Source organism: Oncorhynchus mykiss, chromosome 25, assembly GCF_057628025.1.
Source record: "Oncorhynchus mykiss isolate SJ-2025 chromosome 25, ASM5762802v1, whole genome shotgun sequence".
In the NCBI taxonomy this organism is placed as follows: Eukaryota; Metazoa; Chordata; class Actinopteri; order Salmoniformes; family Salmonidae; genus Oncorhynchus; species Oncorhynchus mykiss.
In genome coordinates, this window is record NC_143046.1 from 78,807,522 (window position 1) to 78,834,553 (window position 27,032).

Below are 27,032 nucleotides of genomic sequence, written 5' to 3' on the forward strand. Positions count from 1 at the left end.
TTTGAAAATGTGAAGACTGGCTTTATTTTTAAGTACATAAGCATGATACACAGGTTTTCAATGACTTAGTGTACAAAAAGTATACCACTGAATCTCACATCAACATTATTATTTTATTATCGGACTTACAGAAGGCCTTGCGTGTTAACAAAATGAAACAGAACAGACATACTCTACAACCTGTTAAAACGGAGTATCTCTTAAAAGCGGACAGTGAGAGGAAGGTGAGCGGAGAGGAAGGCTGGCTGGAACTTCGAATAAGACGGCAGAAGTAGAACTCATTCTGAATCTACTGGTTCTGCCTTTTTCTTGGGTCTACCTCTGCCTCTCTTCAGGCCAGGTGTGGTCTGAGTACCCATCTCCACCAGTGCCTTCTTGGGTCTGGCAGCAGTATTTTTAGGCGTGGCAGCTTTCTTTTTAGGGCTGGCAGTTTTACTTTCCTTCACCCCTGTCGGGAGAAGATCAAAATGTATTCTGTGTGGTTTAAGAGGACAGGAGCGTAGGAGAGGAAAAGAAGATTCTTACCCTTCTTCTTTGGAGATTTTCTTTTCTTGGCGGGAGAGCCATCGACCTCATCATCAGACTCCTCTTTATAATCTACCACTTTCTTTCTTTTGGAAGTCTTCTGTGAGGAGAGAAGAAAAGAGAGAAATGTGGTCAAATCTCACAGTCCGCCTGCAGCAACCATGGAGGGGGCAGAAATCAAACATGAAATCAGGAACTCTGCTTTGGCACACGACGACCGAACACTTATGTCTGCCCGGAGCCTTGTGAACGTCTGTGTGACATCTGAGCAAATGCAATTATGACTCTCACAGAGGAAGAAAACCTTCGACAGGAATAATCCACTCAAAGTACACAATGAATTCTGCTTCCTTGACCCATCTAAATAACAACAATGGACAGGGCTAATTTTGTTTCTGGGGTAATTGTTTAAGACATCTGGAACCGTCTTCAGTGTCAAAGTTGAGATTTGAGGTGAGCCCTTTGGTACAATTTTCATCAACTATTACTTAACTTTTTCTCCCTGTTCTACACATTCAAGACTAAAACTAGCAAATAATTGTGTCCATGAAATCATACCAGCCCAGAACACGTTGATGAGAAAGATGCACTTACCGACAGCAATCAACTCTTCCATCTCTTCTTCCTTCTGCCATCCCTCTCCTTTTCCTCATTCTCTCTTAAACTGTATAATGAACGCGCGCCCCTCCCTCCTTTCTTCCCTCTCTCGTCTTGCCTTTCATTTTGCCAATTGCTACCTTATGATTACCAGCAGACCCTGCTGAGCTGAACAGATTGGCTAGATAATCACATACAATAACGGCAGTGGGCAGGTAACCCTCAACTGGCACAAGCCAGCTCTCCAGTGGCACCGTCCTTATGCAAACGTATTGTGGGTAGCGTGAGGAGGGGGAAGGAAGGGGAAGGGGAGACCCCTCCCTCTGCCGTGAGTGGCCCACTGATTGCCAGGCAGCACCAACTCCAAGGTTACCGTGTCATCAAATTTGTGATACATTACTGAGGGATAAACACAGGTACTTAGACCTGTCGGAGAGGAGAGTGAGGAGGACAGTAAAGAGGATAAGGAGGAGGAGAGAGGGAAGAGGGGAGAAAAGGGAGGACAACGAGAAGAGAAACTGGAAGGGGAGAGGAGGAAAGAGATAGGTAAGATGGAGAAGAGAGGACAGGAGAGGGGAGGAAATTGAGAGAGGAAAGGAAAAAGGCTTTTGCTGTTGTTGTTGGAGAAAACCCCTGTGTGTTAGCCAGCGTGCCAAAGACAACGCTTTGACCAGTGTGTGTGACTGTGTTTTGGGGGTAAAAACATCAATAAGCCGCGGTCAAGGCATATCTTTTAAAAGCATCACACCTTAATTGTATTTGAAAATCAATGCACTTGGCAGCCATTCACACGACCCTGCCCAATTAGTCTGGGATCGTGCTTGGGCATTTTTACATTTCAAATGAAATGGCTTTCAACAGGTAAACACATTAGAGGTGGTTGAAATGGGCTCCGTTTGAAAGGCCGGGCTTCAAAAAGGTCTGGAGCGTTCCAGGTTTTAAACGCCTAGGCTACTATGATCTCACAGCAACACATTTGTATATGTGTGTGTATGTCTGTCTTTGCGTGCAACGTGTGTCTGTGCACTGACCTTGGCAGAGGACGATGGCCCAGCTCCGTTGCTGCTGACCACTGAGGAGAACTCCAGCTTGTCGTCATCTTTGGTGCCGATTGACTTAAGCCCCGCCTCCAGAATGGACCGTAGCTTCTGATAGGCCGGTTTGTCTGTGTAGCTTAGGGTCTTCACCTCCTCCATGAACTTCTGAAGTTCATCTAAAATATGACAAAGAAATCAAATAAAAGAGTGGATTTATATTTTAAAATGAGTCCCAGCAAGTTGTATATGAGCTGTGGTGCTTACCCAAAAAAGGGAACACTTTACCTGACACTCTCCTCAGTGGTCATAACACATAAATAGAAGTGAAAAAAAAAAAGTAAAAAGTAAGTAGCATTTTTTTTTATTTATATTTTTTTTTAAGTGTTTTAAAATGTAAGCGTCATTTTTAATTTAGCCCTATTCACAATTAAAAAAGGTAGCTAGCTAGCTGAAGAGTGGTTGAGATTCTCCTGTTCAATATAGTAGTAGTATGAGGCAATGAGCATCCCTATGCATTTCAACCTGTTCCCCCATCTGCTCCAACAACATTGTGATAAAAACACAAACATCCAATACAAAAAAAACAGAGAAACTAAATCAATTCAACTTGAAGATTCCCAACCCTCACTGACCATAAACTACAACACGGATTAGAATGTTTGTTATCTAGCTGATATCCACCCCTCAATCATTATTCACAGACACAAGAAACAACAGACACACCAGTCGCTATATTGCAGGTGAGCTGAAGGTAGTCATCAATGACCTTGGACCACAGAATGTATTTGCACTGGTGACCGACAATGCTGCGAACATGAAGACTGCTTGGTCTAAAGTGGAGGAGTCCTACCCTCACATCACACCCATTGGCTGTGCTGCTCATGCATTGAATCTGCTCCTCAAGGATATCATGGCACTGAAAACAATGGATAGAGTCTACAAGAGAGCCAAGGAAATGGTTAGGCATGTGAAGGGTCATCAAGTTATAGCAGCAATCTACCTCACCAAGCAAAGTGAGAAGAATAAGAGCACCACATTGAAGCTGCCCAGCAACACCCGTTGGGGTGGTGTTGTCATCATGTTTGACAGTCTCGTCTCCTGGAGGGGAAGATGTCTCTCCAAGAAATGGCCATATCACAGCCTGCCAATATGGACAAGCCCCATCAAGAGGATCCTACTGGATGATGTATTTTGGGAGAGTGGTAAGCAGCCTGAAACCTATAGCAGTAGTAGCAATTGCAAGGATTGAGGGAGACAATGCCATCCTGTCTGATGTTCAGACTGATGTAAGATAAGAAATCCGTACTGCCCTGCCCACGGTTGCTCCAAGCAGAGGAAACTGCAGTTCTGAAATAAATCAAAAAGCATGAAGACTTCTGCCTGAAGCCCATACACGCCGCAGCGTACATGTTGGACCCCAAGTATGCTGGCAAAAGCATCCTGTCTGGTGCAGAGATCAACAAGGCCTATGGTGTCATCACTAACGTGTCTCGCCACCTTAGCCTGAGTGAGGGAAAGGTAGTCTGGCGAAGTATACTTCCAAGCAAGGGCTTTGGGATGGAGATGCAATTTGGCAGTCGTGCCAACAAATCTCATCAGCCACCTGGTGGAAGGGACTTGGTGGATCTGAGGCTCTTTCTCTTGTTGTCTCTATCATCCTCCTTATCCCACCAACATCAGCTGCCTCAGAGCGCAACTGGTCCTTGTTTGGGAAGACACACACCAAAGCAAGCAACAGGCTGACCAATACAAGGGTTGAAAAATTGGTGGCCATCCAGGCATATTTGAACCTTTTTGAGCCTGACAACGAGCCATCCTCAACAAGGTTGGAAAGTGACAGTGAAAATGAGACCTCAGAGACTGATATTCAAGAGGTGGACATTGAGGAGGTCCAGGGAGAAGACATGGAAGCCTGAGGAAGACAACCAAAGCTTTAGTTTCTAGACTATCATTTTACGTTGTATGTTGAAAACGTTTTTGGGAGATGCGATGGGTCATTGAGGATCATTCAATATTCCCTTTCTTTTGTTGTTCAGTGAAATCATCATGTGAAGAGTCAACTCATTTCATTAAAAAGTTCAATTTGTAACTAAATAATTGTTTTTTATTATATTGGAAGGATTGAATAATTTGCAATTATGTCTACGTATGATCAGGTAAAAGGTTTATGTTTTGTCTCCATATGATAAATATATCCAATGCAAAAAACATAACATTTAAATGGTATTAATATTAATTTGAATATATTTCCGTTAATTCCCATATATTCCCATTAATTCTGACGGGAAAGTTTCCACCTCTGAATATTCCCTAAAATGTGCAACCCTAGTCACAACAAACATAATTAGTGATGATGGACACAACAGAACCACGGCGGCTCAACTCCCATCACCTCCATCTCTGGGCTGGTGAGATGTGTTGTGTGCGGCTGTACCACAACACAACAGCCCGCAGAGAAATCTCCTTCTGTCACACGGCGGCCAGAGCGGGTGCTGCCACAGAAGGATCAGTGAAGAGGAGGAGACAGAGGAGAATGAGCGTAGGTCGAGATGGGGAGGATAGGAGAGGAAGGCCCTGGGTTCAGGCCTTGAATTAAATGGCTTGTTAAACGTTGTTAAAAGTCAAGTTTTTTCCTCCTTCAGATTGAACGCCCCCTAGTCCATAATGTAAAGTTAATGTTATGTTGAGTGAAGTCAAATCTGCAGGCCTAAATACCATATGAATCACGCACAAATCTTTTAACAACAAAAAACTAAGAGTTCATATACCAGTCAAACGTTTGGACACACCTACTCATTCAAGGGTTTTTATGTTATACATTGTAGAATAATAGTGAAGACATCAAAAATATGAAATAACATATATGGAATAATGTAATAACCAAAAAAAAGTGTTAAACAAATCCAAATATATTTTACATTTTAGATTCCTCTAAGTAGCCACCCTTTGCAATGATGGCAGCTTTAAACACTCTTGGCATTCTCTCAACCAGGCTTCACCTGGAATGCTTTTCCAACAATCTTGAAGGAGTTCCCACATATGATGAGCAGTTGTTGGCTGCTTTTCCTTCACTCTGCAGTCTAACTCATCCCACATCATCTCGATTGGGATGAGGTATGGTGATTGTGGAGGCCGGGTCATGCAGCACTCCATCACTCTCCTTGGTCAAATAGCCCTGACACAGCCTGGAGGTGTGTTTTGCGTCATTATAATTTGTTTTTCAACAGGACAGTCCCTCTAAGCGCTGTTAGATTCTAATTATCAGAGTAAGAACTTCGACAGACACTATGAAAGCTCAAACAAAGTGTATTCTTCCCAAAAGATCGAACAGCTGAACCGACAAAAACATGTCTACAATAGCGGTGGTATATGTACCCAAATTTGGGGAGTAATCTCCTTCTCCCCAAACACTACATCTCTGTTGCAAGGCAGGAAATTAAGTGACGCGGGCAATAAAATTTTCCTTCTCCCTTAAAGTGACCTGACCTGGACCCCGTTCATCGCTAATCCACAGCTCTCTCCCCTTAGTGCTGCCACATGTGATCGTGTTCCCTGCACACAGCACATTCCAAGCTTAAATAGCACCCACCATATACCTTCCTCCTACAGATGAACATTAACTTCTGGTGTAGACCCTCTAAAAACCTAAGCACTCAATATTTCAATAGGATACCTGATAATTAACCCTATCCCAAAATTAGGAGTTAGAACCCAGAATCCATCAGCGCAAACCAGAAGGATGGCTTATCGCTGCAGAACGCTGTAGTAGCCATGCTGGTTAAGTGTGACTTGAATTCTAAATAAATCACAGACAGTGTCACCAGCAAAGCACACCCACACCTCATCCTCCATGCTTCACGGTGGGAACCACACATGCGGAAATCATCCGCTCACTTACTCTACAGTCGTTGCCAAAAGTTGAGACTGACACAAACATTAATTGTCAAAGTTGCTGATTCAGTGTCTTTATATATTTTTGTCAGATGTTATTGTGGAATACTGAAGTAGAATTACAAGCATTTCACAAGTGTCAAAGGCTTTTATTGACAATTACATGAAGTTGATGCAAAGAGTCAATAATTGCAGTGTTGACCCTTCTTTTTCAAGACCTCTGCAATCCGACCTGGCATGCTGTAAATTAACTTCTGGGCCACATCCTGACTGATGTCAACCCATTCTTGCATAATCAATGCTTGGAGTTTGTCATAATTTGTGGGTTGATGTTTGTCCACCCACCTCTTGAGGATTGACCACAAGTTCTCAATGGGATTAAGGTCTGGGGAGTTTCCTGGCTATGGACCTAAAATATTGATGTTTGTTCCCAGAGCAACTTAGTGATTACTTTTTCCTTATGGCAAGGTGCTCCATCATCCTGGAAAAGACATTGTTCGTCACCAAACTGTTTCTGGATGGTTGGCAGAAGTTACTCTCGGAGGATGTGTTGGAACCATTCTTTATTCATGGCTGAGTTCTTAGGCAAAATTGTGAGTGAGCCCACTCCCTTGGCTGAGAAGCAACATTAATGGTCTCAGCATGCTTTACTGTTGGCATGACACAGGACTGACTGTAGCGCTCACCTTGTCTTCTCTGGACAAGCTTTTATCCGGATGCCCCAAACAATCGGAAAGGGGATTCATCAGAGAAAATTACTTTACCCCAGTCCATCAGCAGTCCAATCCCTGTACCTTTTGCAGAATATCAGTCTGTCCCTGATGTTTTTCCTGGAGAGAAGTGGCTTCTTTGCTGCCCTTCTTGACACCAGGCCATCCTCCAAAAGTCTTTGCCTAACTCTGCGTGCAGATGCACTCACACCTGCCTGCTGCAATTCCTGAGCAAGCTCTGTACTGGTGGTGCCCCGATCCCGCAGCTGAATCAACTTTAGGAGACGGTCCTGGTGCTTGCTGGACTTTCTTGGGCGCCCTGAAGCCTTCGTCACAACAATTAACCGCTCGCCTTGAAGTTCTTAATGATCCGATAAGTGGTTGATTTAGGTGCAATCTTACTGGCAGCAATATCCTTGCCTGTGAAGCCCTTTTTGTGCAAAGCAATTATGACGGCAAATGTATTTCCTTGCAGGCAACCATGATTGACAGAGGAAGACCAATGATTCCAAGCACCACCCTCCTTTTGAAGCTTCCAGTCTGTTATTCGAACTCAATCAGCATGACAGAGTGATCTCCAGCCTTGTCCTCGTCAACAATCACACCTGTGTTAACGAGAGAATCACTGACATGATGTCAGCTGGTCCTTTTGCGGCAGGGCTGAAATGCAGTGGAAATATTTTTGGGGGGATTCAGTTCATTTATACGGCACAGAGGGACTTTGCAATTAATTGCAACGCATCTTATCACTCTTCATAACATTCTGGAGTATTGTATGATGGCAATTTGCACAACTGAGGCAGCTGACTGTGAAAATTAACATTTGTGTCATTCTCAAAACTTTTGGCCACAACTGTACATCTCACAAAGACATGGTGGTTCGACCAAAGTTTCAGACCAAAGGAGAAATTTCCACCGGTCTAATGTGCATTGATTGTGTTTCTTGGACAAAGCAAGTCTCTTCTTCTTATTGGTATCCTTTAGTAGTGGTTTCTTTGCAGCAATTCGACCATGAAGGCCTGATTCACGCAGTCTCCTCTGAATAGTTGATGTTGAGATGTGTCGGTTACTTGAACTCCATGAAACATTTATTTGGGTTGCAATCTGAGGTGCAGTTTACTCTAATGAACTCATCCTCTGCAGCAGAGGTAACTCTGGGCATTCCTTTCCTGTGTCCAGTTTCATCATAGCGGTTTTTGTGACTGCAACTTTCAAGGTTTTTGACATTTTCCAGATTGACTGACCTTCATGTCTCAAAGTAATGATGGACTGTCATTTCTCTTTGCTCATTTGAGCTGTTCTTGCCATAATATGGACTTGGTCTTTTACCAAATAGGGCTATCTTCTGTGTACCATCCCTACCTTGTCACAACACAACTGATTGGCTCAAACGCATTAAGAAGAAACTCCACAAATTAACAAGGCAATTAATTGAAATGCACACCAGGTGACTACATCATGAAGCTGGTTGAGAGAATGCAAAGAGTGTGCAAAGCTGTCATCAAGGCAAAAAGTGGCTACTTTGAAGAATCTCAAAAATATTACCATTTAATTTATTTGGTTACTACATGATTTCATGTGTTATTTCGTAGTTTTGATGCCTGCACTATTATTCTACAATGCAGAATAGTACAAACAAAGGGAAAAGCCTGGAAGGAGTAGGTGTCCAAACTTTTGACTTGTACTGTATGTCTACAACATATCTGAAGTGATGTCACCCCAAAAGGCAAACTTCAGCCAACACTCTTGCCCTCCTTGGTATTGCCTCCAACCTATGCTTCACACGAATGCACTCATCACACTGTAATTCACAAGAAAGTTAAAGTGGGAAGTTTTGTTGCGGTCAGAATTAGCGGTGGGGCTAATGAATTAGCACGCAATATGAGGAGATCAACACACGCAATATGAGGAGATCAACAGGGCCCCTGTTCGTGAAGCAGCAGCTAGTGATAATGGTGTAACTATAACGCCACTGGCCTAACAGCTACTCATGTTAAAGTTTGATAAGTCAAACTAATTTCAACTACAATATTGACATCCTCATCCACACGAAGACCAACATATGTGTGCTCAACATACAAAGTACAAAACTTAGTTCTAAGAAATGTAGCATTTGTCTCTCTCTCACCTGGCTTGTCTTGTGAGGAGAAACACTTGGACATGAACTCTGACACGTTATCCCTGCATCTGTGAACAACAAAAACAAGTTAGGATCTCAACTTACCAACCTGTGTGTGTGTGTGTATGTACACAGGTGTGTGTTTGTGACATCTTACTGTAGTTTTACGTCTCTGACATAGAGGGGGTCCTGCAGCTTGTCTTCCCAGGGCAGTTTACTGCAGAGCCACTGGACCATACAGTACCCCAGGATCTCCAGATCACTCCTTCTACAGGGAGCTGCAGACATACAACACCACTAGGTCAGTCTGAAGGGTTTAAAGCAGCGCTCAACTGCTGGGTGTCGACCAACAGTGGCCATTAAACATGTAGAATTGTTTAACATGTAAAATGACAGCAAATGTTGTGGTCAGAGGCGGTAAGATGGCTACCCGCTGCTTTTAACAGTTTGTTGCCACGGTGAGTTCTGTTCTTATATTTTTCCTTTTTCATACCATTATTTTCACAACTGAACTGATCAACAGATCCCTTTAGAGGTCCTACTGATACATTGGTGGCAGGATATCTGTTAGCTGATAATAGCTGGCTTTTGGCTGCAATTTTATTTGCTGATAAATAAATAAAATCGTCGCTGGCCAATTGTCCAGGAGAACAAAAAAAATCCCATTGTGAAAATAATACTTTTTAGCCTATTCATTGATGAAAATACTTTTGACTGGTCATGCTTATCAGTGTATGGGTTCATTTGTACAGTTTTGTGGAATTACATTGGTGTGTGTATATTCTTTATGAATCGTATTTATCCTCACACGCACAGCATACAGACAGAGAGCCTTTGAGCGGGAAATCTATCAGACAGAGCTTTTATAAGCCCAATCTTTGCACAACAATTGTAGATACAAATATTAGTTTTTAGAATTGCATTTCTCAACTGGTAATTGAAGCATGCTTCCCATCTGCCATTCAAATGCATAGGCAAAGGAAGGCAGGCTTCATTAGCACGTCACACACCACTTTCCAAAGAGCTGGAGGCAGTATGCATTTTGAAAACACATAGTTACTTAATTGTTTGAAACCCGAATGTTTTACCACATATTATGAGGCATGTTTGTCTTGCTTCAAAGTAGCCGAGGCAAAATCCAACCATATCCATGGAGGCAACTATTTTAGAAAGACCCCCATACACCATTGAAATCAGTAGCATATTTCTCTCATATTCTTTTGGTTTTCAACTTTTTCATTGTCTGATAGCCAAATGAACATTTGCACGTAGCCTACTACCTTGTGTGCATTGCTGTGCTAATAGCCTAATGTTAAGAAATAGTTTATCAACACTTTAAGCTAAACGTTATGTATTGATTCATTGCTTTTACATATACAGTTGAAGTCGGAAGTTTTTCACAATTCCTGACATTTAATCCTAGTCAAAATTCCCTGTCTTAAGTCAGTTAGGATCACCACTGTATTTTAAGAAGGTAAAATGTCAGAATAATAGTGGAGAGAATGATTTTTTTCAGCTTTAATTTCTTTCATCACATTCCCAGTGGGTCAGAAGTTTACATGCTATCAAATACTAATTGAGTGTATTGCCTTTAAATTGTTTAACTTGGGTCAAATTATTCAGGTACCCTTCCACAAGCTTCCCACAATAAGTTGGGTGAATTTTGGCCCATTCCTCCATACAGAACTGGTTTGTAGGCCTCCTTGCTCGCACACGTTTTTTTCAGTTCTGCCCCAAGATTTTCATTAGGATCTAGGTCAGGCATTTCCGTATATTATTCCTACTTCATGATGCCATCTATTTTGTGAAGTCAACCAGTCCCTCCTGCAGCAAAGCACCCCCACAACATTATGCTGCCACCCCAGTGCATCACGGTTAGGAGGGTGTTCTTCGGGTAGCCAGCCTCCCCCTTTTCCTCCAAACATAACAATGGACATTATGGCCAAATAGTTCTATTTTTGTTTCATTAGACCAGAGGACATTTCTCCAAAAAGCACAACCTTTGTCCCCATGTGCTGTTGCAAACCGTAGTCTGGCTTTTTTTAATGGCAGTTTTGGAGCAGTGGCTTCTTCCTTGCTGAGCGGCCTTTCAGGTTGTGTCGATATAGGACTCGTTTTACTGTAGATATAGATACCGGTTTATACCTGTTTCGTCCAGGATCTTATTCATCGACCTGGCCAAGAATTTTGACTCTGTCAATCACCACATTCTTATTGGCAGACTCGACAGCTTTGGTTTCTCAAATGATTGCCTCACCTGCTTTACCAACTACTTCTCTAGTAGAGTTCAGTGTGTCAAATCGGAGGGCCTGTTGTCCGGACCTCTGGCCGTCTCTATGGGGGTGCCACAGGGTTCAATTCTCGGGCCGACTCTCTTCTCTGTTTACATCAATGATGTCGTTCTTGCTGCTGGTGATTCTCTGATCCACCTCTACGCAGACGACACCATTCTGTATACTTCTGGCCCCTCTTCTGACACTGTTAACTAACCTCCAGACGAGCTTCAATGCCATACAACTCTCCTTCCGTGGCCTCCAACTTCTCTTAAACGCAAGTAAAACTAAATGCATGCTATTCAAGTGATCACTGCCCGCACCTGCCCACCCGTCCAGCATCACTACTCTGAACCACTGACTTAGAATACGTGGAAAACTACAAATACCTAAGTGCCTGATTAGACTGTAAACTCTCCTTCCAGACTCACATTAAGCATCTCCAATCCAAAATTAAATCTAGAATTGGCTTTTTATATCACAACAAAGCATACTTCACTCATGGGGCAACAGGGTAGCCTAGTGGTTAGAGCGTTGGACTAATAACCGGAAGGTTGCAAGTTCAAACCCCCGAGCTGACAAGGTACAAATCTGTCGTTCTGCCCACTGTTCCTAGGCCGTCATTGAAAATAAGAATTTGTTCTTAACTGACTTGCCTAGTTAAATAAAGGTAAAATAAATGTAAAAAAGAATACCATTGTAAAACTGACCATCCTACCGATCCTCGACGATGTCATCTATAAAATAGCCTCCAACACTTCTCAACAAATTGGATGCAGTCTATCAAAGCCCCATACACTACCCACCACTGCGACCTGTACGCTCTCGTTGCGACCTGTACGCTCTTGACTGGAACAAACTGCAAAAATCACTGAAGCTGGAGACTCATATCTCCCATATCTCATATCTCCCACTAGCTTTAAGCACCAGCTGTCAGAGCAGCTCACAGATCACTGCACCTGTACATAGATGGGCTGTTTGCAGATGGGCTATCTACCTCATCCCCATACTATATTTATTTATTTATCTTGCTCCTTTGCACCCCAGTATCTATATTGTAATTACTTCGCCACCATGGCCTATTTATTGCCTTAACTCCCTCATCTTACCTAATTTGCACTCACTGTATACTTTGTTTTCTTTTTTTCTACTGTATTATTTACTGTATGTTTTATTTATTCCATGTGTAACTCTGTGTTGTTGTATGTGTCTAATTGTTATGCTTTATCTTGGCCAGGTCGCAGTTGCAAATGAGAACTTGTTCTCAACTAGCCTACCTAAAAAAGGTAAAATGAAAAAAATGGAAATAAAATAAAATACATCCACGGGTACACCTCCAATTGACTCAAATTATGTCAATTAGCCTATCAGAAGTTTCTAAAGCCATGACATCATTTTCTGGAATTTCCCAAGCTGTTTAAAGGCACAGTCAACTTCGTGTATGTAAATTGTTGGAATTGTGATACAGTGAATTATAAGTGAAATAATCTGTCTGTAAACAACTGTTGGAAAAATTACTTGTGTGATGCATAAAGTAGATGTCCTAACCGACTTACCAAAACTATAGTTTGTTAACAAGACATTTGTGGAGTGGTTGAAAAACAAGTTTTAATGACTCCAATCTAAGTGTATGTAAACCTCTGACTTCAACTGTATATATACATTTTTTATGTAGCCTAGGCCTACTGGTTGTTTGAATTTGGGATTTATCATCCCACAACTGTCCCAGAGTCTGTTTGGGCTATTTATCTCTCAACAAGCTGACTAATAGAATAGGTAAAGTTTTCTACTATGGGGGATAGTAGATAAGACATTGGCTGAGCGTCCATAAAGCTGGGGAAGCTTTCCCTAAGTAAATTGAATGAAATTGCCAAAATGATATAGCCTAATTATCCTACTCCTGTCTATGCATAAATAAATAACATTCAGAATAGTGTACTAAAGCATGATTTGGCCACTAGGATCATTAGCTTCCCCTAGTCTTAAAAAATAAGTTGTGGAGTGTTTTAAATGGCATTGCCTACGGTCAGAAGGAAAGGCAGCACACGCAATTTGGGAAGCAGGTACCAAATAGATGATTGTTGTTGAACTGTTAGTGAAAATTAGATGTACAGCCAGATATATATATATATATTTTTAAATCACAGGACAAGTTTGGAAAGCAAATGGCTAATGATGTAAAGGGAAGACAATGAAAAGACTGTCTTTACAAATCGGTCTTTAAAAATTCTCAACTTAACGAACCACAGCAGGCTATAGCCTATCTTATTGGCTCCAGCGGACAGCACCGGCCATATCCCCGGTGAGTGTGCACTGCCCATATTCATTATTTATCAGAATTTCCTCCTCCAGTTTAGATGTCTCCCGTTCTCGTAGGTCTATTATATGAACCACATGGTTGTTATTGATCTGTTTGTCGGTGTCAGCAGAGTAGGCTACCCTGTAAATTGTCGTATTAAAAAATGATTGTACTAATGTCTACAATCATATAAAGTGTAGTAGAATTGTATGACATGTGTTTTCCCCGTGCAAAGAAACATATATAATATAGCCCAGGCCTCTACACTATACGCACGTCATTGTAAGGATACACATCATTGCATCATTGTAAGGACACACATCGTTGCATCATTGTAAGGACACGCATCATTGCATCATTGTAAGGATACACATCGTTGCATCATTGTAAGGACACACATCGTTGCATCATTGTAAGGACACACATCGTTGCATCATTGTAAGGACACACATCGTTGCATCATTGTAAGGACACACATCGTTGCATCATTGTAAGGACACACATCGTTGCATCATTGTAAGGACACACATCGTTGCATCATTGTAAGGACACACATCGTTGCATCATTGTAAGGACACACATCGTTGCATCATTGTAAGGACACACATCGTTGCATCATTGTAAGGATACACATCGTTGCATCATTGTAAGGACACACATCGTTGCATCATTGTAAGGACACGCATCGTTGCATCATTGTAAGGACACGCATCGTTGCATCATTGTAAGGACACGCATCGTTGCATCATTGTAAGGACACGCATCATTGCATCATTGTAAGGACACACATCGTTGCATCATTGTAAGGACACGCATCGTTGCATCATTGTAAGGACACACATCGTTGCATCATTGTAAGGACACACATCGTTGCATCATTGTAAGGACACACATCGTTGCATCATTGTAAGGACACACATCGTTGCATCATTGTAAGGACACACATCGTTGCATCATTGTAAGGATACACATCGTTGCATCATTGTAAGGACACACATCGTTGCATCATTGTAAGGACACACATCGTTGCATCATTGTAAGGACACGCATCGTTGCATCATTGTAAGGACACACATCGTTGCATCATTGTAAGGACACGCATCGTTGCATCATTGTAAGGATACGCATCATTGCATCCTCGACTTCCATGCTCTGTTAAGAACAATTACCATTATGTAAATGTGATTTCTGTCATTCTGAGCACCGTGGGTGAACGCCCTAATCAGGTTACCTTTTTATTTTGAAAAACAATGATTTCTTCCATTTACTCCCAACTGAACGTACCTACCCCTGGCTTGGCTCAGTGAGGTGTGCTGTACTTACAGACTCCTTTGTGTGCGTCGATGGAGGTGAACTCGATGGTCCCGTCATGGCACCTCTTAGGGTCTTCCTTGTACTCCTTCAGCACTCCTTCTGGAGCGTACCTATAGGCCAGTCCATAATCTACTAAGTAAACCTAGAGGTTTGCAAACAAAACAGATAAATTCATGCATGCACACACAGCCAACCAAATGAGTGAGTATACTTAACATGATGTGGCTTGTAACTAAATTACTACTAATAACACTGTACATGTGTACTAAGTTTCATGCCTTTACGAAAACATGCGTTTCCACATATCGCCTGGACTATAACAATAACGTGTACATTACAAAGCATAGTTACAGTAAACTATAGCTCCCTCCCTCCCTGCTCAAATCCTCAGCTCCCAGAAAGTCAAACAAATGTTTCCAATAACTGCAGGCAGGGAGCAGGCAGAAAGAGAGCTAACCATGAGACTCCCAAGGGGTTGCTTTCTAAATTGTAATTTAAAAATAGCACTTTAATAACACACCACGGAAACATTATTAATCTCTAAATTACATATTTGCCCCTGCCCCCACCTTGTTTGCTTGAAAGAGCTCTTAGCCACCATCTAATCTCTCCCCTGTTTAGAGAAGAATAAAGAACCCCTCCTCCCCTCTTTTACGTCTCTAATGTCGAATTGAATCCAATGAACCAGTGGCAGCAGCATAATCAAATAAATAAATATATCCAATGTTTGTTCAATTTACATATCAGGTCAAAGGCATTACTTCACTTCAAGAGGTAGAGACAACCATTTGAAATCCTACCCAGACTGAGAAATAGGCCTCTCCATTTTAGAGGGTTACAGCTAGATTCTGGCATGTCTCTGCATGCAGTATAAAGGAACTTAGCGGTAGTTTTGTGAGCCAATGCTAATTAGCATTGACTGGAAGTCTACAGGTACAGTAACGTTGCTAGTCACTACACACCAGTGGAGGCTGCTGAGGGGAGGATGGCTCATAATAATGGCTGGAGTGTAATGTGATGGCTGAAATGGAGTGAATGGAATTGTATCAAACATATGAAAGCCCTGTGTTTGATACTATTCCATTCACTCCATTCTGGCCATTATTATGAGCCGTTCTCCCCTCAGCAACCTCCACTGCTACACACAAGGCACATTGCTAGCAAGCTATACAGCCCTGACATGGTAAGATCGAACAGGATTAGCATAGCATTGATGCTAGCCATATCAGGACAAAAAGCTCCACTACATATGTGTTTCTCAATCCATTCCTGGGGTTGTAACTCAACAGACTCAAATAAACTTACCAAGCTCTGGCTTAAGAATCAGCTGAATCGGGTGTGTAAGTGCTGGACTAGTGTGAATGACAGACAGGTAGGACCCTAGATAATACAACAGCTCAAGGTCAATATCTTTGGAAAAGACAGCCACTGACCTGATTGGGGTTGTTGTGGCTGAGGAGGAGGTTGGAGGCTTTGATGTCAGCGTGGACATACTCATGCTCATGGATGTACTCCAGAATGTCAAGCTACACAAGTGGGGGGAGAAGAAGAGGCAAATATCAAACGTTATTTACAGAGATAATAATACATAGGCAAACAACATTTTGAACACGAAAGATATCTGCATGCCTGGCAGATATCTCAGCTTGGATGTCGGCCCACCACCTCAAGCTCAACAAGGGGGAGCTGCTCTCTTCCTCCCGGGGAAGTCCTGCACGCTCCAAGACCTCTCCATCATGGTTGACAACTCCAAAGTGTCCCCCTCCCAGAGTGCAAATAAACTTGCCGTGAACTTGGACAGCCCCCCGGTCGTTCTCTGCACACATCAAAGCAGTGACAAGCTCTTGCAGGTTCATGCTCTACAACACCTGTAGAGTACTATCTTTCCTCACACCGGAAGTGGCGCAGAGATGCATATTGCCTTTCGTGAGCTAACGCTTGACTTTTCCCCCTTACTAGCACTGACTCTGCAGATAGCTACTTTATTAAGGAAAAATGTACTTACTATGACTGAGCTTTGTGGTTGTCCCACCGAGGGCTCTATCGGTCATGAAAGGTCGTCAGCCGGTGATTGTCAAGCAAATAACTGCTGGTCTCACGTTAATTGACTGGTAATTAATGTAAACAAATGTAGCATCTCCAGGATTCCACATCAGTAGCCTACAAGCCATCTACATTTTAAAAAGTCTAATAAATCCATGTAATATAGCCTACACCATTACAATAAATCCATTCTTTATTTTAGACAGGTCTAAAGAAACAGGATATGAAGAAAATGTAGTCTATTTCAGAAGAACAGAATAGCATACTCTGAGTTGTCCTTATGTTAGGCCCTGATGGGGCTATGCCATATGGCTGTGGGCTACACTAGTTCATTTAGCAGATGAGATTTGCTTAGAATTCCGAGACGTTATTTTATATTATGAAGAATAAAATTGAACACAGCTGACGATTTGAGGGAGATCACACATCCGGCTATTCTGTGTTGAGCAGATGAGAAAAAAACAGGTACTCCTGTTAATGCTTAATTTAGAGTTATTTATGTAACTTTAGTTGTGATACAAATGTTGGGCTATATGTTTGGATTTTTAATACAGTCTAACATGCTGACCACACCACTTATGTTGCTAAATAAATTTACACATATATGTTATACAATCATTGCACCCACACTGCTCACACGCGCCAACGAGCGTCTGCGTTGCCAAGTGCTAAAATAGAAGTCAGTTCTATTTCTGACGCTGAACGTGGTGCAAATCCTGCCTCTCCCATCTCCTCATTGGTTTATAGAAGCAGATACCACGTGCCATCTCCTCATTGGTTATACCCACGTCGGTGAATGAAAGATGAACTGAAGTCGGTCGGTCGTGGTAATACACCTTTAAGAAAGTTAGATGCTAATCGCCAAAAAAAGTCCAAAGAGGAAAAAGCCTGAAAGAAGGATAGATGACTAGAAATGATTTGGTTGACCGTTTTGTGTGTGGTTTAATTGTCGGAGTAGAGAACCTTGTGCATTTCAGGTAAAATAACAACAACGTTTATATCCCAGGACAAATTAGCTAGCAACAGCAAGCTAGCTAAATAGGACAAATTAGCTAGCAACTGCAAGCTAAATTGCCTTAAATGTTTAATGCTTTTCAACCCGTCACCAAATTAATATAATTGATGAATAATATAATTGATGATTTGAAAAATGTTGCATGAAAGGTTTGAGCTCTGCCTTGTTTTGTGGCACAGGTTGTACATTCTTCATCAGTCTCTCATTCCCAATTTGACAAGCACTTGAAAATGCCTCGAATTTCCCAGCTGCATCCCCCTTTATGTGACCGTAATGCCCACTAAAAAAGCAATGCCTTTTGCGGCTGTTGTGACCTTAGGCTGAACATAATAATTAGTATTCCCTTCTCCCGGCTGCGTGCCGAAGCACCTCTCCACTAACATTGCTCTCAGTCATGTGATCGGGTCTTTCTCACAGGCTACAAGTGAAGACAGACACATCAAGGACGCAGCCGCATGCGTCCTTATCCAAATCCGAGGTGCATATTGAAGATATTGGAAGAACTGTCCACATTTACTTTTCATCAGCCAACAAGATGAGTAGGCCTAACGAACAGCAAAAGCACTAGCCTATGTAAATATACTATCCCCATAGTACAAAAGTTGACCAATTCTATTCTGTACGAGAAATAAATATTCCATAGTCAGGGACTGTTGTGGGATGCAATAGATCCCAAATTAATACAACCACTAGCATTAAAAAAAACAGTTTAAGCAATGAGCCTGACGCAAGTGAGAATGTTTAGCTTAAAATGTTGATAAACTATTAGTCTATTTCTTCACAATATAAGCGCAGCGATGCGCACACGGCAGTAGTGCAAATATTCCATTAGCGGAAAACACCATTATCAAAAGTGACCACCAATGCAATTAGGCTTGTAATGCTGTTATCATTAAGGTGCATTTTTATGGTGAACATGATCTTCCCCAAACCTGAAAGTCACACACTGCGTATGTTTGCCAGTTGGGCTCTACGCCTGTTGTAAAGCAGATTAATGTTCTTCATTTTAAGAAGTTATGCGGCCACTTTAGTTGTGATACAAAAAAACGAATCAAAACAAATAGGCCTATGGGCTAGGCTACATGAGGTGTGCAACTATGATTTGAAAAAGGCGCAAAACAAGTGATAGGCTAATATTGTCATCACACTGTTCTTGATTTAATATTTTCTTTACATATACTAAATCATAAGAGTTCAATTTATTTTGATTTAGAATTGATCATTATACATTTGCATCGATGTCAGAGTGATTAGAGGGACAATAGAGTGCTGAGTACCAGGCAGTTATCAAGTATGGTAGGCTACTAATGACCAGCAGCAGCATAAGAGCTTGGAGAAGCCTAATTACCGTGATTAAAACGGTCACGTGGAATTTGACGGCTGACATGACTCATAACTGCTGGTGTGGCAGTAATACGGTCACCGTAACCGCCCTAGTCCCACCTAGCTATCTTCAGATGATTGAACTAATCCACTCTGGATAAATAACAAATGTAAAGATATAGTAAATTAAATAAACAGCCAAGATGTTTCATAAAGTGAATAAAATATATCAACGCTTTAGTTAGTTGTTTTTCTTGGCTCTATTATTGGCAGTTATATGACGACAAAACTCACAAGTCTCAGCCCGAGCTGCAGGACCAGTTTCCGGGGGAACCTCCTTCCAGTCTCCTCAAACTTCTTCTGAAGGTCCGTCCCAAACCGGTCCATCACCATGAACCTGTACCTGGAAGGAACCAGAGATTCAGCGTGCATACCAAATGACACCCTATTCCCTATAGAGTGCACAACTTTTTACCAGAGCCATATGGCATCCAGTCAACAGTAGTGCACTATAAAGGGAATAGGGTGCCATTTGACACACCTCGATAACATACCGTCTATGTTAATCAATCAAAATTGCTTGTAGCTGGAGTAAGGCGGTGGCTTGACATGCACAACCGCTTAACTTTATGGGTGTGTCAAATATACCAAACTGGTCCACAGGTATTTATATGGCAGACATATCATAACAGATTGCTGTCAAGGTACTGGAAGAACCAGATTTTAAAAAGGCATTACACAACAGGTGGTTTGGAATTCACATTGTTAGGCTGGAGTTAGACAAATTAACTTTTACAAAACTTTCGTTGCTTGCAACCGAGTTGTTTCTTGATTGCTTCGTGAACCACCCCCCCCCCCCCCGCAACTAATAAGCAACTAATCTGAAACTTGGTTGCATCCAGTTGTAACTTTTCATCTTTGGCTGTAGCTTGACACTAGTCGCACAATCGAAACTAATACTTTGTCACATAATCCATTCTGACCCAGTTGTCATGTCAATAATACAGCTGTCAGTGCTGTGTAACCAGTGATCAAGGCTGAAGAAAGACAGCAGAACGGGAGATTGTTATAGACATTGTTTGGCAGTCAAGAAATTACATTTTCAAAGTGAAGCATTCGCTGTGCTGGCCATCTTAAGTCGTCGCTGGCTTGGTTATTTCGTTGCTAGCTAGCTTTGTAATGAGATTTGGCTAGCTGGCAAAATTTTTACAGACAGCATTTTGTCTATATCCATGTTGTTACAATAACCAAACAGTTGGATAAACAAATCATTTCTAAGACCACATGTAAAGCAGCTGATGACATGGGGTGAGTTTAGAATCCTCAAATAATATGACAAAGCAGCTTCAATTTGATTGGCTGTTGCATGCAATTTTAATTGTGTTTCTAGTTGCTTCATGTAACAGCAAAATTGCTTCAGATTATATCACTTGTAACCTGCCACTAAAATTGCATGAAAGTTTATTTGTGTATCTTCTGCCTTAGATCCTGCCCAAGATATACTAGACAACAAACATTGCCAATTGCAGTATGCGTTTTGTTTGATAATTTGGTCATAAGCCAGCAACTTTTGATAAACTGGTTTCGTCTGGACAAACAAAAAATGGTTGCTTAGCAACCAGATACCAACGTCTTTTGTGGAGATAAAAAGTGATAGAGTTCCAAAAATTGGTGATTTGGGAATTCATCTGGCTTTTTAATGCTGGTAACCGTTGTATAAAAGCAACAATACATGAGAGGCCATGTGTTATGAAATTTTTCTGATGGCTGTGGTGGTCTAGGCCATTTGGCTTCGCCTCATGACTATGACCATGTCAAAGCCATGATAAGAAATAATACATGAGAGGCTATGAGATTTTTAACTACCCAATACCTTTTTCCTCCTTTCTCATGTAGGCCAGACCCCCAGTACTTCGGAACTCCCAAATACTTCATCTTGTGAGACGTCATCCAACTCTGAACTAAAATACAAAAAAATGGCAACAGTTGTATCAATACAAAACAATCATCTTTATGGAATCATGAGTAGCACAACTATTTAAACAATACTAGATATGAAAAAAATGCTAAATACTTGCCTAAACATCATTCACGATACAACACGCTAAAAGGCAGTTCACTTTTAAAGGGTTAAACTGAGATGACTGCCATTTAAAAGTAAAAACAAGGCAAATTATTGAAATGATTCAAAAAACACTTAATAAAACTTGGTGATAGTGGTGTTCAAAGTAATAAGAGCAGCGTAATTCCGTGTGGGCAAAGCCAGTGCCGGCCATAAAGTAATCTCCTACTGGGACAAATATTTACTAACAGACAACGCCATATTCCAATGAATAAAATATGAGTGTTCATTCCTTAGCAATATAACAGTTAATTGTCAGGGGATATTGACATTTGGATTGTTATGATATAAAATGCAAAGCTGTGGCCTTGGGGCAAACACAGGAGCCACCAAAGGCACCGTGTTGTAAACAGAGGCCCCCACTAAATAGAGCTACAACTACACTTCCTTAATTAAGAAAGTTGCTCATTTCTTTATGCGTATTTGTTTGTTCCAGTGTTGAGAGACGGTGTGTGTGTGTGTGTGTTCATGAGGGAGGGAGTGGTGTCTGGTATGCATACTTAGATCTGGCTTGGCAGCTCGCATGTAGAACTTGAGCTCTGAGAACAGTGGTCCGTTGTCACTGGGCTCCTAGATTTTAACAACAAAAAAAAGAGGACAGTGGAGGACAGTTGACCAAACAGTACAGCTTTATTCATCCCATTATGGTCAGTTTAGATTACATTATAAGGAGAACAGTTATTCTCTGGAAACACTATACATTCAGCATAGGTAGGCCTGGAGTCATGCAGGGCTATCAGATTGAACTGAACATGTTGAGTATATTGTCATTAACTGTACAAGCATACTAAGGATTTTAAATGTCTCCTTTGTCTTTCTTGTATAGGCATGAGATGGAACAGAGGCCAATCGTGCAATCATATACAAGGCATGTATTATCAAGCCAGAGTTGTCTTACCACTTTGATGACATATGGGGCATCAGCTCCAACTGTTTTAGATGAATTATCATTGGCTGTAATAAAAAATAAAAATAACATTAAAAATAAAAAAATATATATACAGTGCCTTGTGAAAGTATTCGGCCCCCTTGAACTTTGCGACCTTTTGCCACATTTCAGGCTTCAAACATAAAGATATAAAACTGTATTTTTTTGTGAAGAATCAACAACAAGTGGGACACAATCATGAAGTGGAACGACATTTATTGGATATTTCAAACTTTTTTAACAAATCAAAAACTGAAAAATTGGGCGTGCAAAATTATTCAGCCCCTTTACTTTCAGTGCAGCAAACTCTCTCCAGAAGTTCAGTGAGGATCTCTGAATGATCCAATGTTGACCTAAATGACTAATGATGATAAATACAATCCACCTGTGTGTAATCAAGTCTCCGTATAAATGCACCTGCACTGTGATAGTCTCAGAGGTCCGTTAAAAGAGCAGAGATCATCATGAAGAACAAGGAACACGCCAGGCAGGTCCAAGATACTATTGTGAAGAAGTTTAAAGCCGGATTTGGATACAAAAAGATTTCCCAAGCTTTAAACATCCCAAGGAGCACTGTGCAAGCGATAATATTGAAATGGAAGGAGTATCAGACCACTGCAAATCTACCAAGACCTGGCCGTCCCTCTAAACTTTCAGCTCATACAAGGAGAAGACTGATCAGAGATGCAGCCAAGAGGCCCATGATCACTCTGGATGAACTGCAGAGATCTACAGCTGAGGTGGGAGACTCTGTCCATAGGACAACAATCAGTCGTATATTGCACAAATCTGGCCTTTATGGAAGAGTGGCAAGAAGAAAGCCATTTCTTAAAGATATCCATAAAAAGTGTTGTTTAAAGTTTGCCACAAGCCACCTGGGAGACACACCAAACATGTGGAAGAAGGTGCTCTGGTCAGATGAAAACAAAATTGAACATTTTAGCAACAATGCAAAACGTTATGTTTGGCGTAAAAGCAACACAGCTGAACACACCATCCCCATTGTCAAACATGGTGGTGGCAGCATCATGGTTTGGGCCTGCTTTTCTTCAGCAGGGACAGGGAAGATGGTTAAAATTGATGGGAAGATGGATGGAGCCAAATACAGGACCATTTTGGAAGAAAACCTGATGGAGTCTGCAAAAGACCTGAGACTGGGACGGAGATTTGTCTTCCAACAAGACAATGATCCAAAACATAAAGCAAAATCTACAATGGAATGGTTCAAAAATAAACATATCCAGGTGTTAGAATGGCCAAGTCAAAGTCCAGACCTGAATCCAATCGAGAATCTGTGGAAAGAACTGAAAACCGCTGTTCACAAATGCTCTCCATCCAACCTCACTGAGCTCGAGCTGTTTTGCAAGGAGGAATGGGAAAAAATTTCAGTCTCTCGATGTGCAAAACTGATAGACATACCCCAAGCGACTTACAGCTGTAATCGCAGCAAAAGGTGGCGCTACAAAGTATTAACTTAAGGGGGCTGAATAATTTTGCACGCCCAATTTTTCAGTTTTTGATTTGTTAAAAAAGTTTGAAATATCCAATAAATGTCGTTCCACTTCATGATTGTGTCCCACTTGTTGATTCTTCACAAAAAAATACAGTTTTATATCTTTATGTTTGAAGCCTGAAATGTGGCAAAAGGTCGCAAAGTTCAAGGGGGCCGAATACTTTCGCAAGGCACTGTATGTATATATATATAAATAAAATTGAAATAGCATACATCAGTTAGCCTATTAGGTGAAGGGCTATATATACACATGTGCAAGACATGCCGTAATATTCCTGATCAATAATAAATGAATGAACAATCAATGACTAGAATATGTGTTTTATCACCCATTTAGCCATGCTTCTCTTACCCAGATAGAGTAGTCCAAAGCCGCCCTGTCCGATAGGGGCTCCCAGTTTCCAGGACTTCTTGCTGGTATCAGTCAGTACTTCTCCAAGGGGGAACTCCTCAGCAAGCTTCCTCTTGGCTGGTCCTCTGCCCTTCCCTGCTGCCTGGGCTTTTGGGGGCATCTGAAGGGACCGTATACATGACCGTCTATATAATCTATACAGCTACCACATTTTAGTTCATTCAACACAACTATCTTGTGACTACCAGCCAATACGGTATACTGCATACTCCTCGATCATATATCATAGCAATGACATTATTTGACCGTCAACAATATATCTGCAAAAGCTGTTTCTTAACGTCTCGGTGAAGTTTGAATATGACGTGTAAACACCATATCACATGATAGGATCACGTGAGTTTTCAAATCGATCTGGTAACCACTACCGTGGGTAGCTGTTTCGATTGTCAGGTTCACGCTGGCTCGGCGAACTAACTAGCTACAGAGTTTACAATCACCAATCTAGCCAGAGTTAGACTTTTACAACAAATTGGGGCGAGAGAGATTTTCATAACTTCGATGCAACCAACATAATTTTTGCATTGTGCTAGTCCAGCACAATGTAAATTGCATCGAATCTAGTAACGTTAAGGCATTTCCTACATTTAGCTAGCTAACGTTACCTAGCTAGTTAACGGCTACTACTTGTTAGTTGCTAGCTAATTTAAGCGAACTTAATGCCAATATGTAACACGCGTGCATCCATGATTTGCAGACAATTGCAAAAGCCAGCGGACTGATAGCTAAACAATTCCTCCAACGAGATACTCTTAACTAGCTAGCTAACAACATTACTAACTAACATTAACGTGTTAGCTGATGGCATGCTAGAAATGGCCTTCATTCCGATGAAGCCTTGGACGATAAGCAAAACACCGCGTTTCCGTGATAATCTTGTTCTTAAACACGTTATGTCAATACATCTAAACAAAAACATTGAATTTCACAGGTTTTTATCGTCTAATGCAAACCTCGTTGTCTTTGTTGTTATTTCCAAGTTATCCTCGATGCGCCTCAAAAATTCCCGCACTAACGCCAACCGGAAATAGATTCGCACCTACTGCAACACTGCCCAACCCTATTGGACAGAAACATGTTTTTCTCATTTGCCTATTTTCAGGGTCATTTGCATATTTTCAGGGGTGCTGTGAGAGTTCTAAATCGAATGTGCTGCTTGTGCTGAGGAAGGACAGAGGTGGAGGAGCAGCATAGACCTCTATGCAAATATTTCAAAGTAAGATTTTTTTAAACAAACATGTTGTGATATGTAATCGGATAGGTCTATGGATGCAGGCAGTCGGAAGATACATATAAGAACTTTATTATTATAGAAGAAGTTGCCATTATTAATGATCCAACCCATCTGTTATTTTGTAGCCTATTTTATACACATTTAACTTAATTCTCATTGTACCTGTTGCTGGCAATTTGATAGCCTTGGAAACTATTGGGGTTCACTTGCATCACCAGACACGTGGCTCATGAATAAGATATGAGTCCCTGAGTGGCCCTATCTTGTTTCTAGCCTGAGCCTCCCTCCAGAGATGTTGCACTGGGACCTAAACTATGGGAGAGTTTGAAAAAAATGTGAGTTATGCCTGTGTAAAACAAGTGTGGCCCTTGAGATGTCCAACGGAAAAAACACGGAGTGCTCTGGTGACTCTACTCAATGTACACTTCTATCCCCAAAAATATCCTCCCCAAACAGGAGATTCATGGTGCACGTTGAGAAGAAGAACGAACGATCACTTGACACAGTGATGGCAATAATGAAGGAGATACTTCGTCTCCGTCCCGGTGCCTGAAGAAATATAAAGGTGAAAAGCATGTGCGTTTCCTTCCCGGATGAGGAGATAGTGTGAGGCTTGGCTGAGCGAAAGGACTTGAGCAATGGGAGAGCTGATGTCCTCTTTGTCTTCTCACCCTTGATCGCTCTGAGGAAGGAATTAATTTTTGAGAGAACTTTTAGGGAGTAATATAGGCTCCCTCATAGGGTATTGTTCCCAAATTGACAAGCCTATTAGACTAGTTGTTGTATAGGCCTGTGGGCATATTGTTGTTCTGTGGAGGGCTGGTGACAGGTAGGCCTAGCACTGAAAAGTTTCACACTCTGCTCATTGAAAAGTTGGACATTTTACATTATTTTCATTCATCTGACTCCTAATTTGTATTCTTGCCCTTCTAGCTTTCCCTCCCTGTTATCCCCTCCCTCATTTATTTATCAGTGATTTGCATAAACATTGTAACCAACACAGAATCACAGCAGTATCTCCAAGTGACCTAAATGTTTTGAAGTAAATTAATGAATTACTGTAGATGACATTTAATTAATGGCCAGGCTTGACACACCCTGAGGCACAGACACACACACACACACACACACACACACACACACACACACACACACACACACACACACACACACACACCTTTCTTATCACATTCCAGATAAGTGTTGTTATTGGTTTAGAGGGAGCTGTTGTTCTCTGGATAGACCGACCTTCAGTATGTTTACATAACCATTGAAATGACTATGGAGGCCATTGTCATGTTATGTTTTTTTGTTGTTGTGATGAATGCTGTGAAATACATTGTTTATATGCAATACATCATTTGTGCCACACTAAAGTTGTATCAAGTTTGAGACAGTCAGTGAGTCAAGTGTTCCCATCTGAAAGTCCTATAGGCCTGTAGGATCTTTTAGACTCACTCCATAAGAAAGGCACCTGTGATGAATTTGATCACTTGATTGTTTGATTTATAAGGCAGACACTTATCCTCGCTACCTGCCCCACTTCCGAATGACTTCCATCTTCTCCCTTCCCCACAGCCAGTCAATCAGATGGGTACAGACTGCATTCCAAATGGAACCCATGTGTTTGATGTATTTGATACCATTCCACTTGTTCTACGAGCCTGTACTCCAATT

The 27,032-nt window shown here is 41.4% G+C and overlaps 1 protein-coding gene across 2 annotated transcripts; it reads right to left on the bottom strand.

Moving 5' to 3' along the window:
* On the bottom strand, positions 1-25,144 carry LOC110505809 (serine/threonine-protein kinase VRK1). Of its 2 annotated transcripts, none has more exons than XM_021585263.3 (13): positions 25,075-25,144; positions 24,062-24,221; positions 22,167-22,222; positions 21,769-21,838; positions 21,020-21,107; positions 19,441-19,549; positions 16,199-16,291; positions 14,775-14,907; positions 9,037-9,157; positions 8,889-8,947; positions 2,154-2,335; positions 526-622; positions 1-448 (listed from the first exon to the last, which is right to left on the bottom strand). In XM_021585263.3, exons 2-13 carry the CDS (start codon positions 24,219-24,221, stop codon positions 279-281), a joined length of 1,338 nt encoding a protein of 445 aa, XP_021440938.2. In that variant the 5' UTR covers positions 25,075-25,144; the 3' UTR covers positions 1-278. The 2 variants fall into 2 exon arrangements, with proteins under 2 accessions (XP_021440938.2, XP_021440936.2); XM_021585261.3 differs by having other exon boundaries at positions 526-625.
* Positions 25,145-27,032: the final 1,888 nt, after the last annotated feature.

Coding starts and splice junctions, on each gene's coding strand:
- LOC110505809 (XM_021585261.3), bottom strand. CDS start 24,221: ATGCCCCCAAAAGCCCAGGCAGCAGGGAAGGGCAGAGGACCAGCCAAG. Junction 16,292..19,440: donor TGCAGCTCGGGCTGAGACTT/GTGAGTTTTGTC, acceptor CCACTTGTGTAG/CTTGACATTCTGGAGTACAT. Junction 9,158..14,774: donor CGACGCACACAAAGGAGTCT/GTAAGTACAGCA, acceptor GTATGTCTGCAG/CTCCCTGTAGAAGGAGTGAT.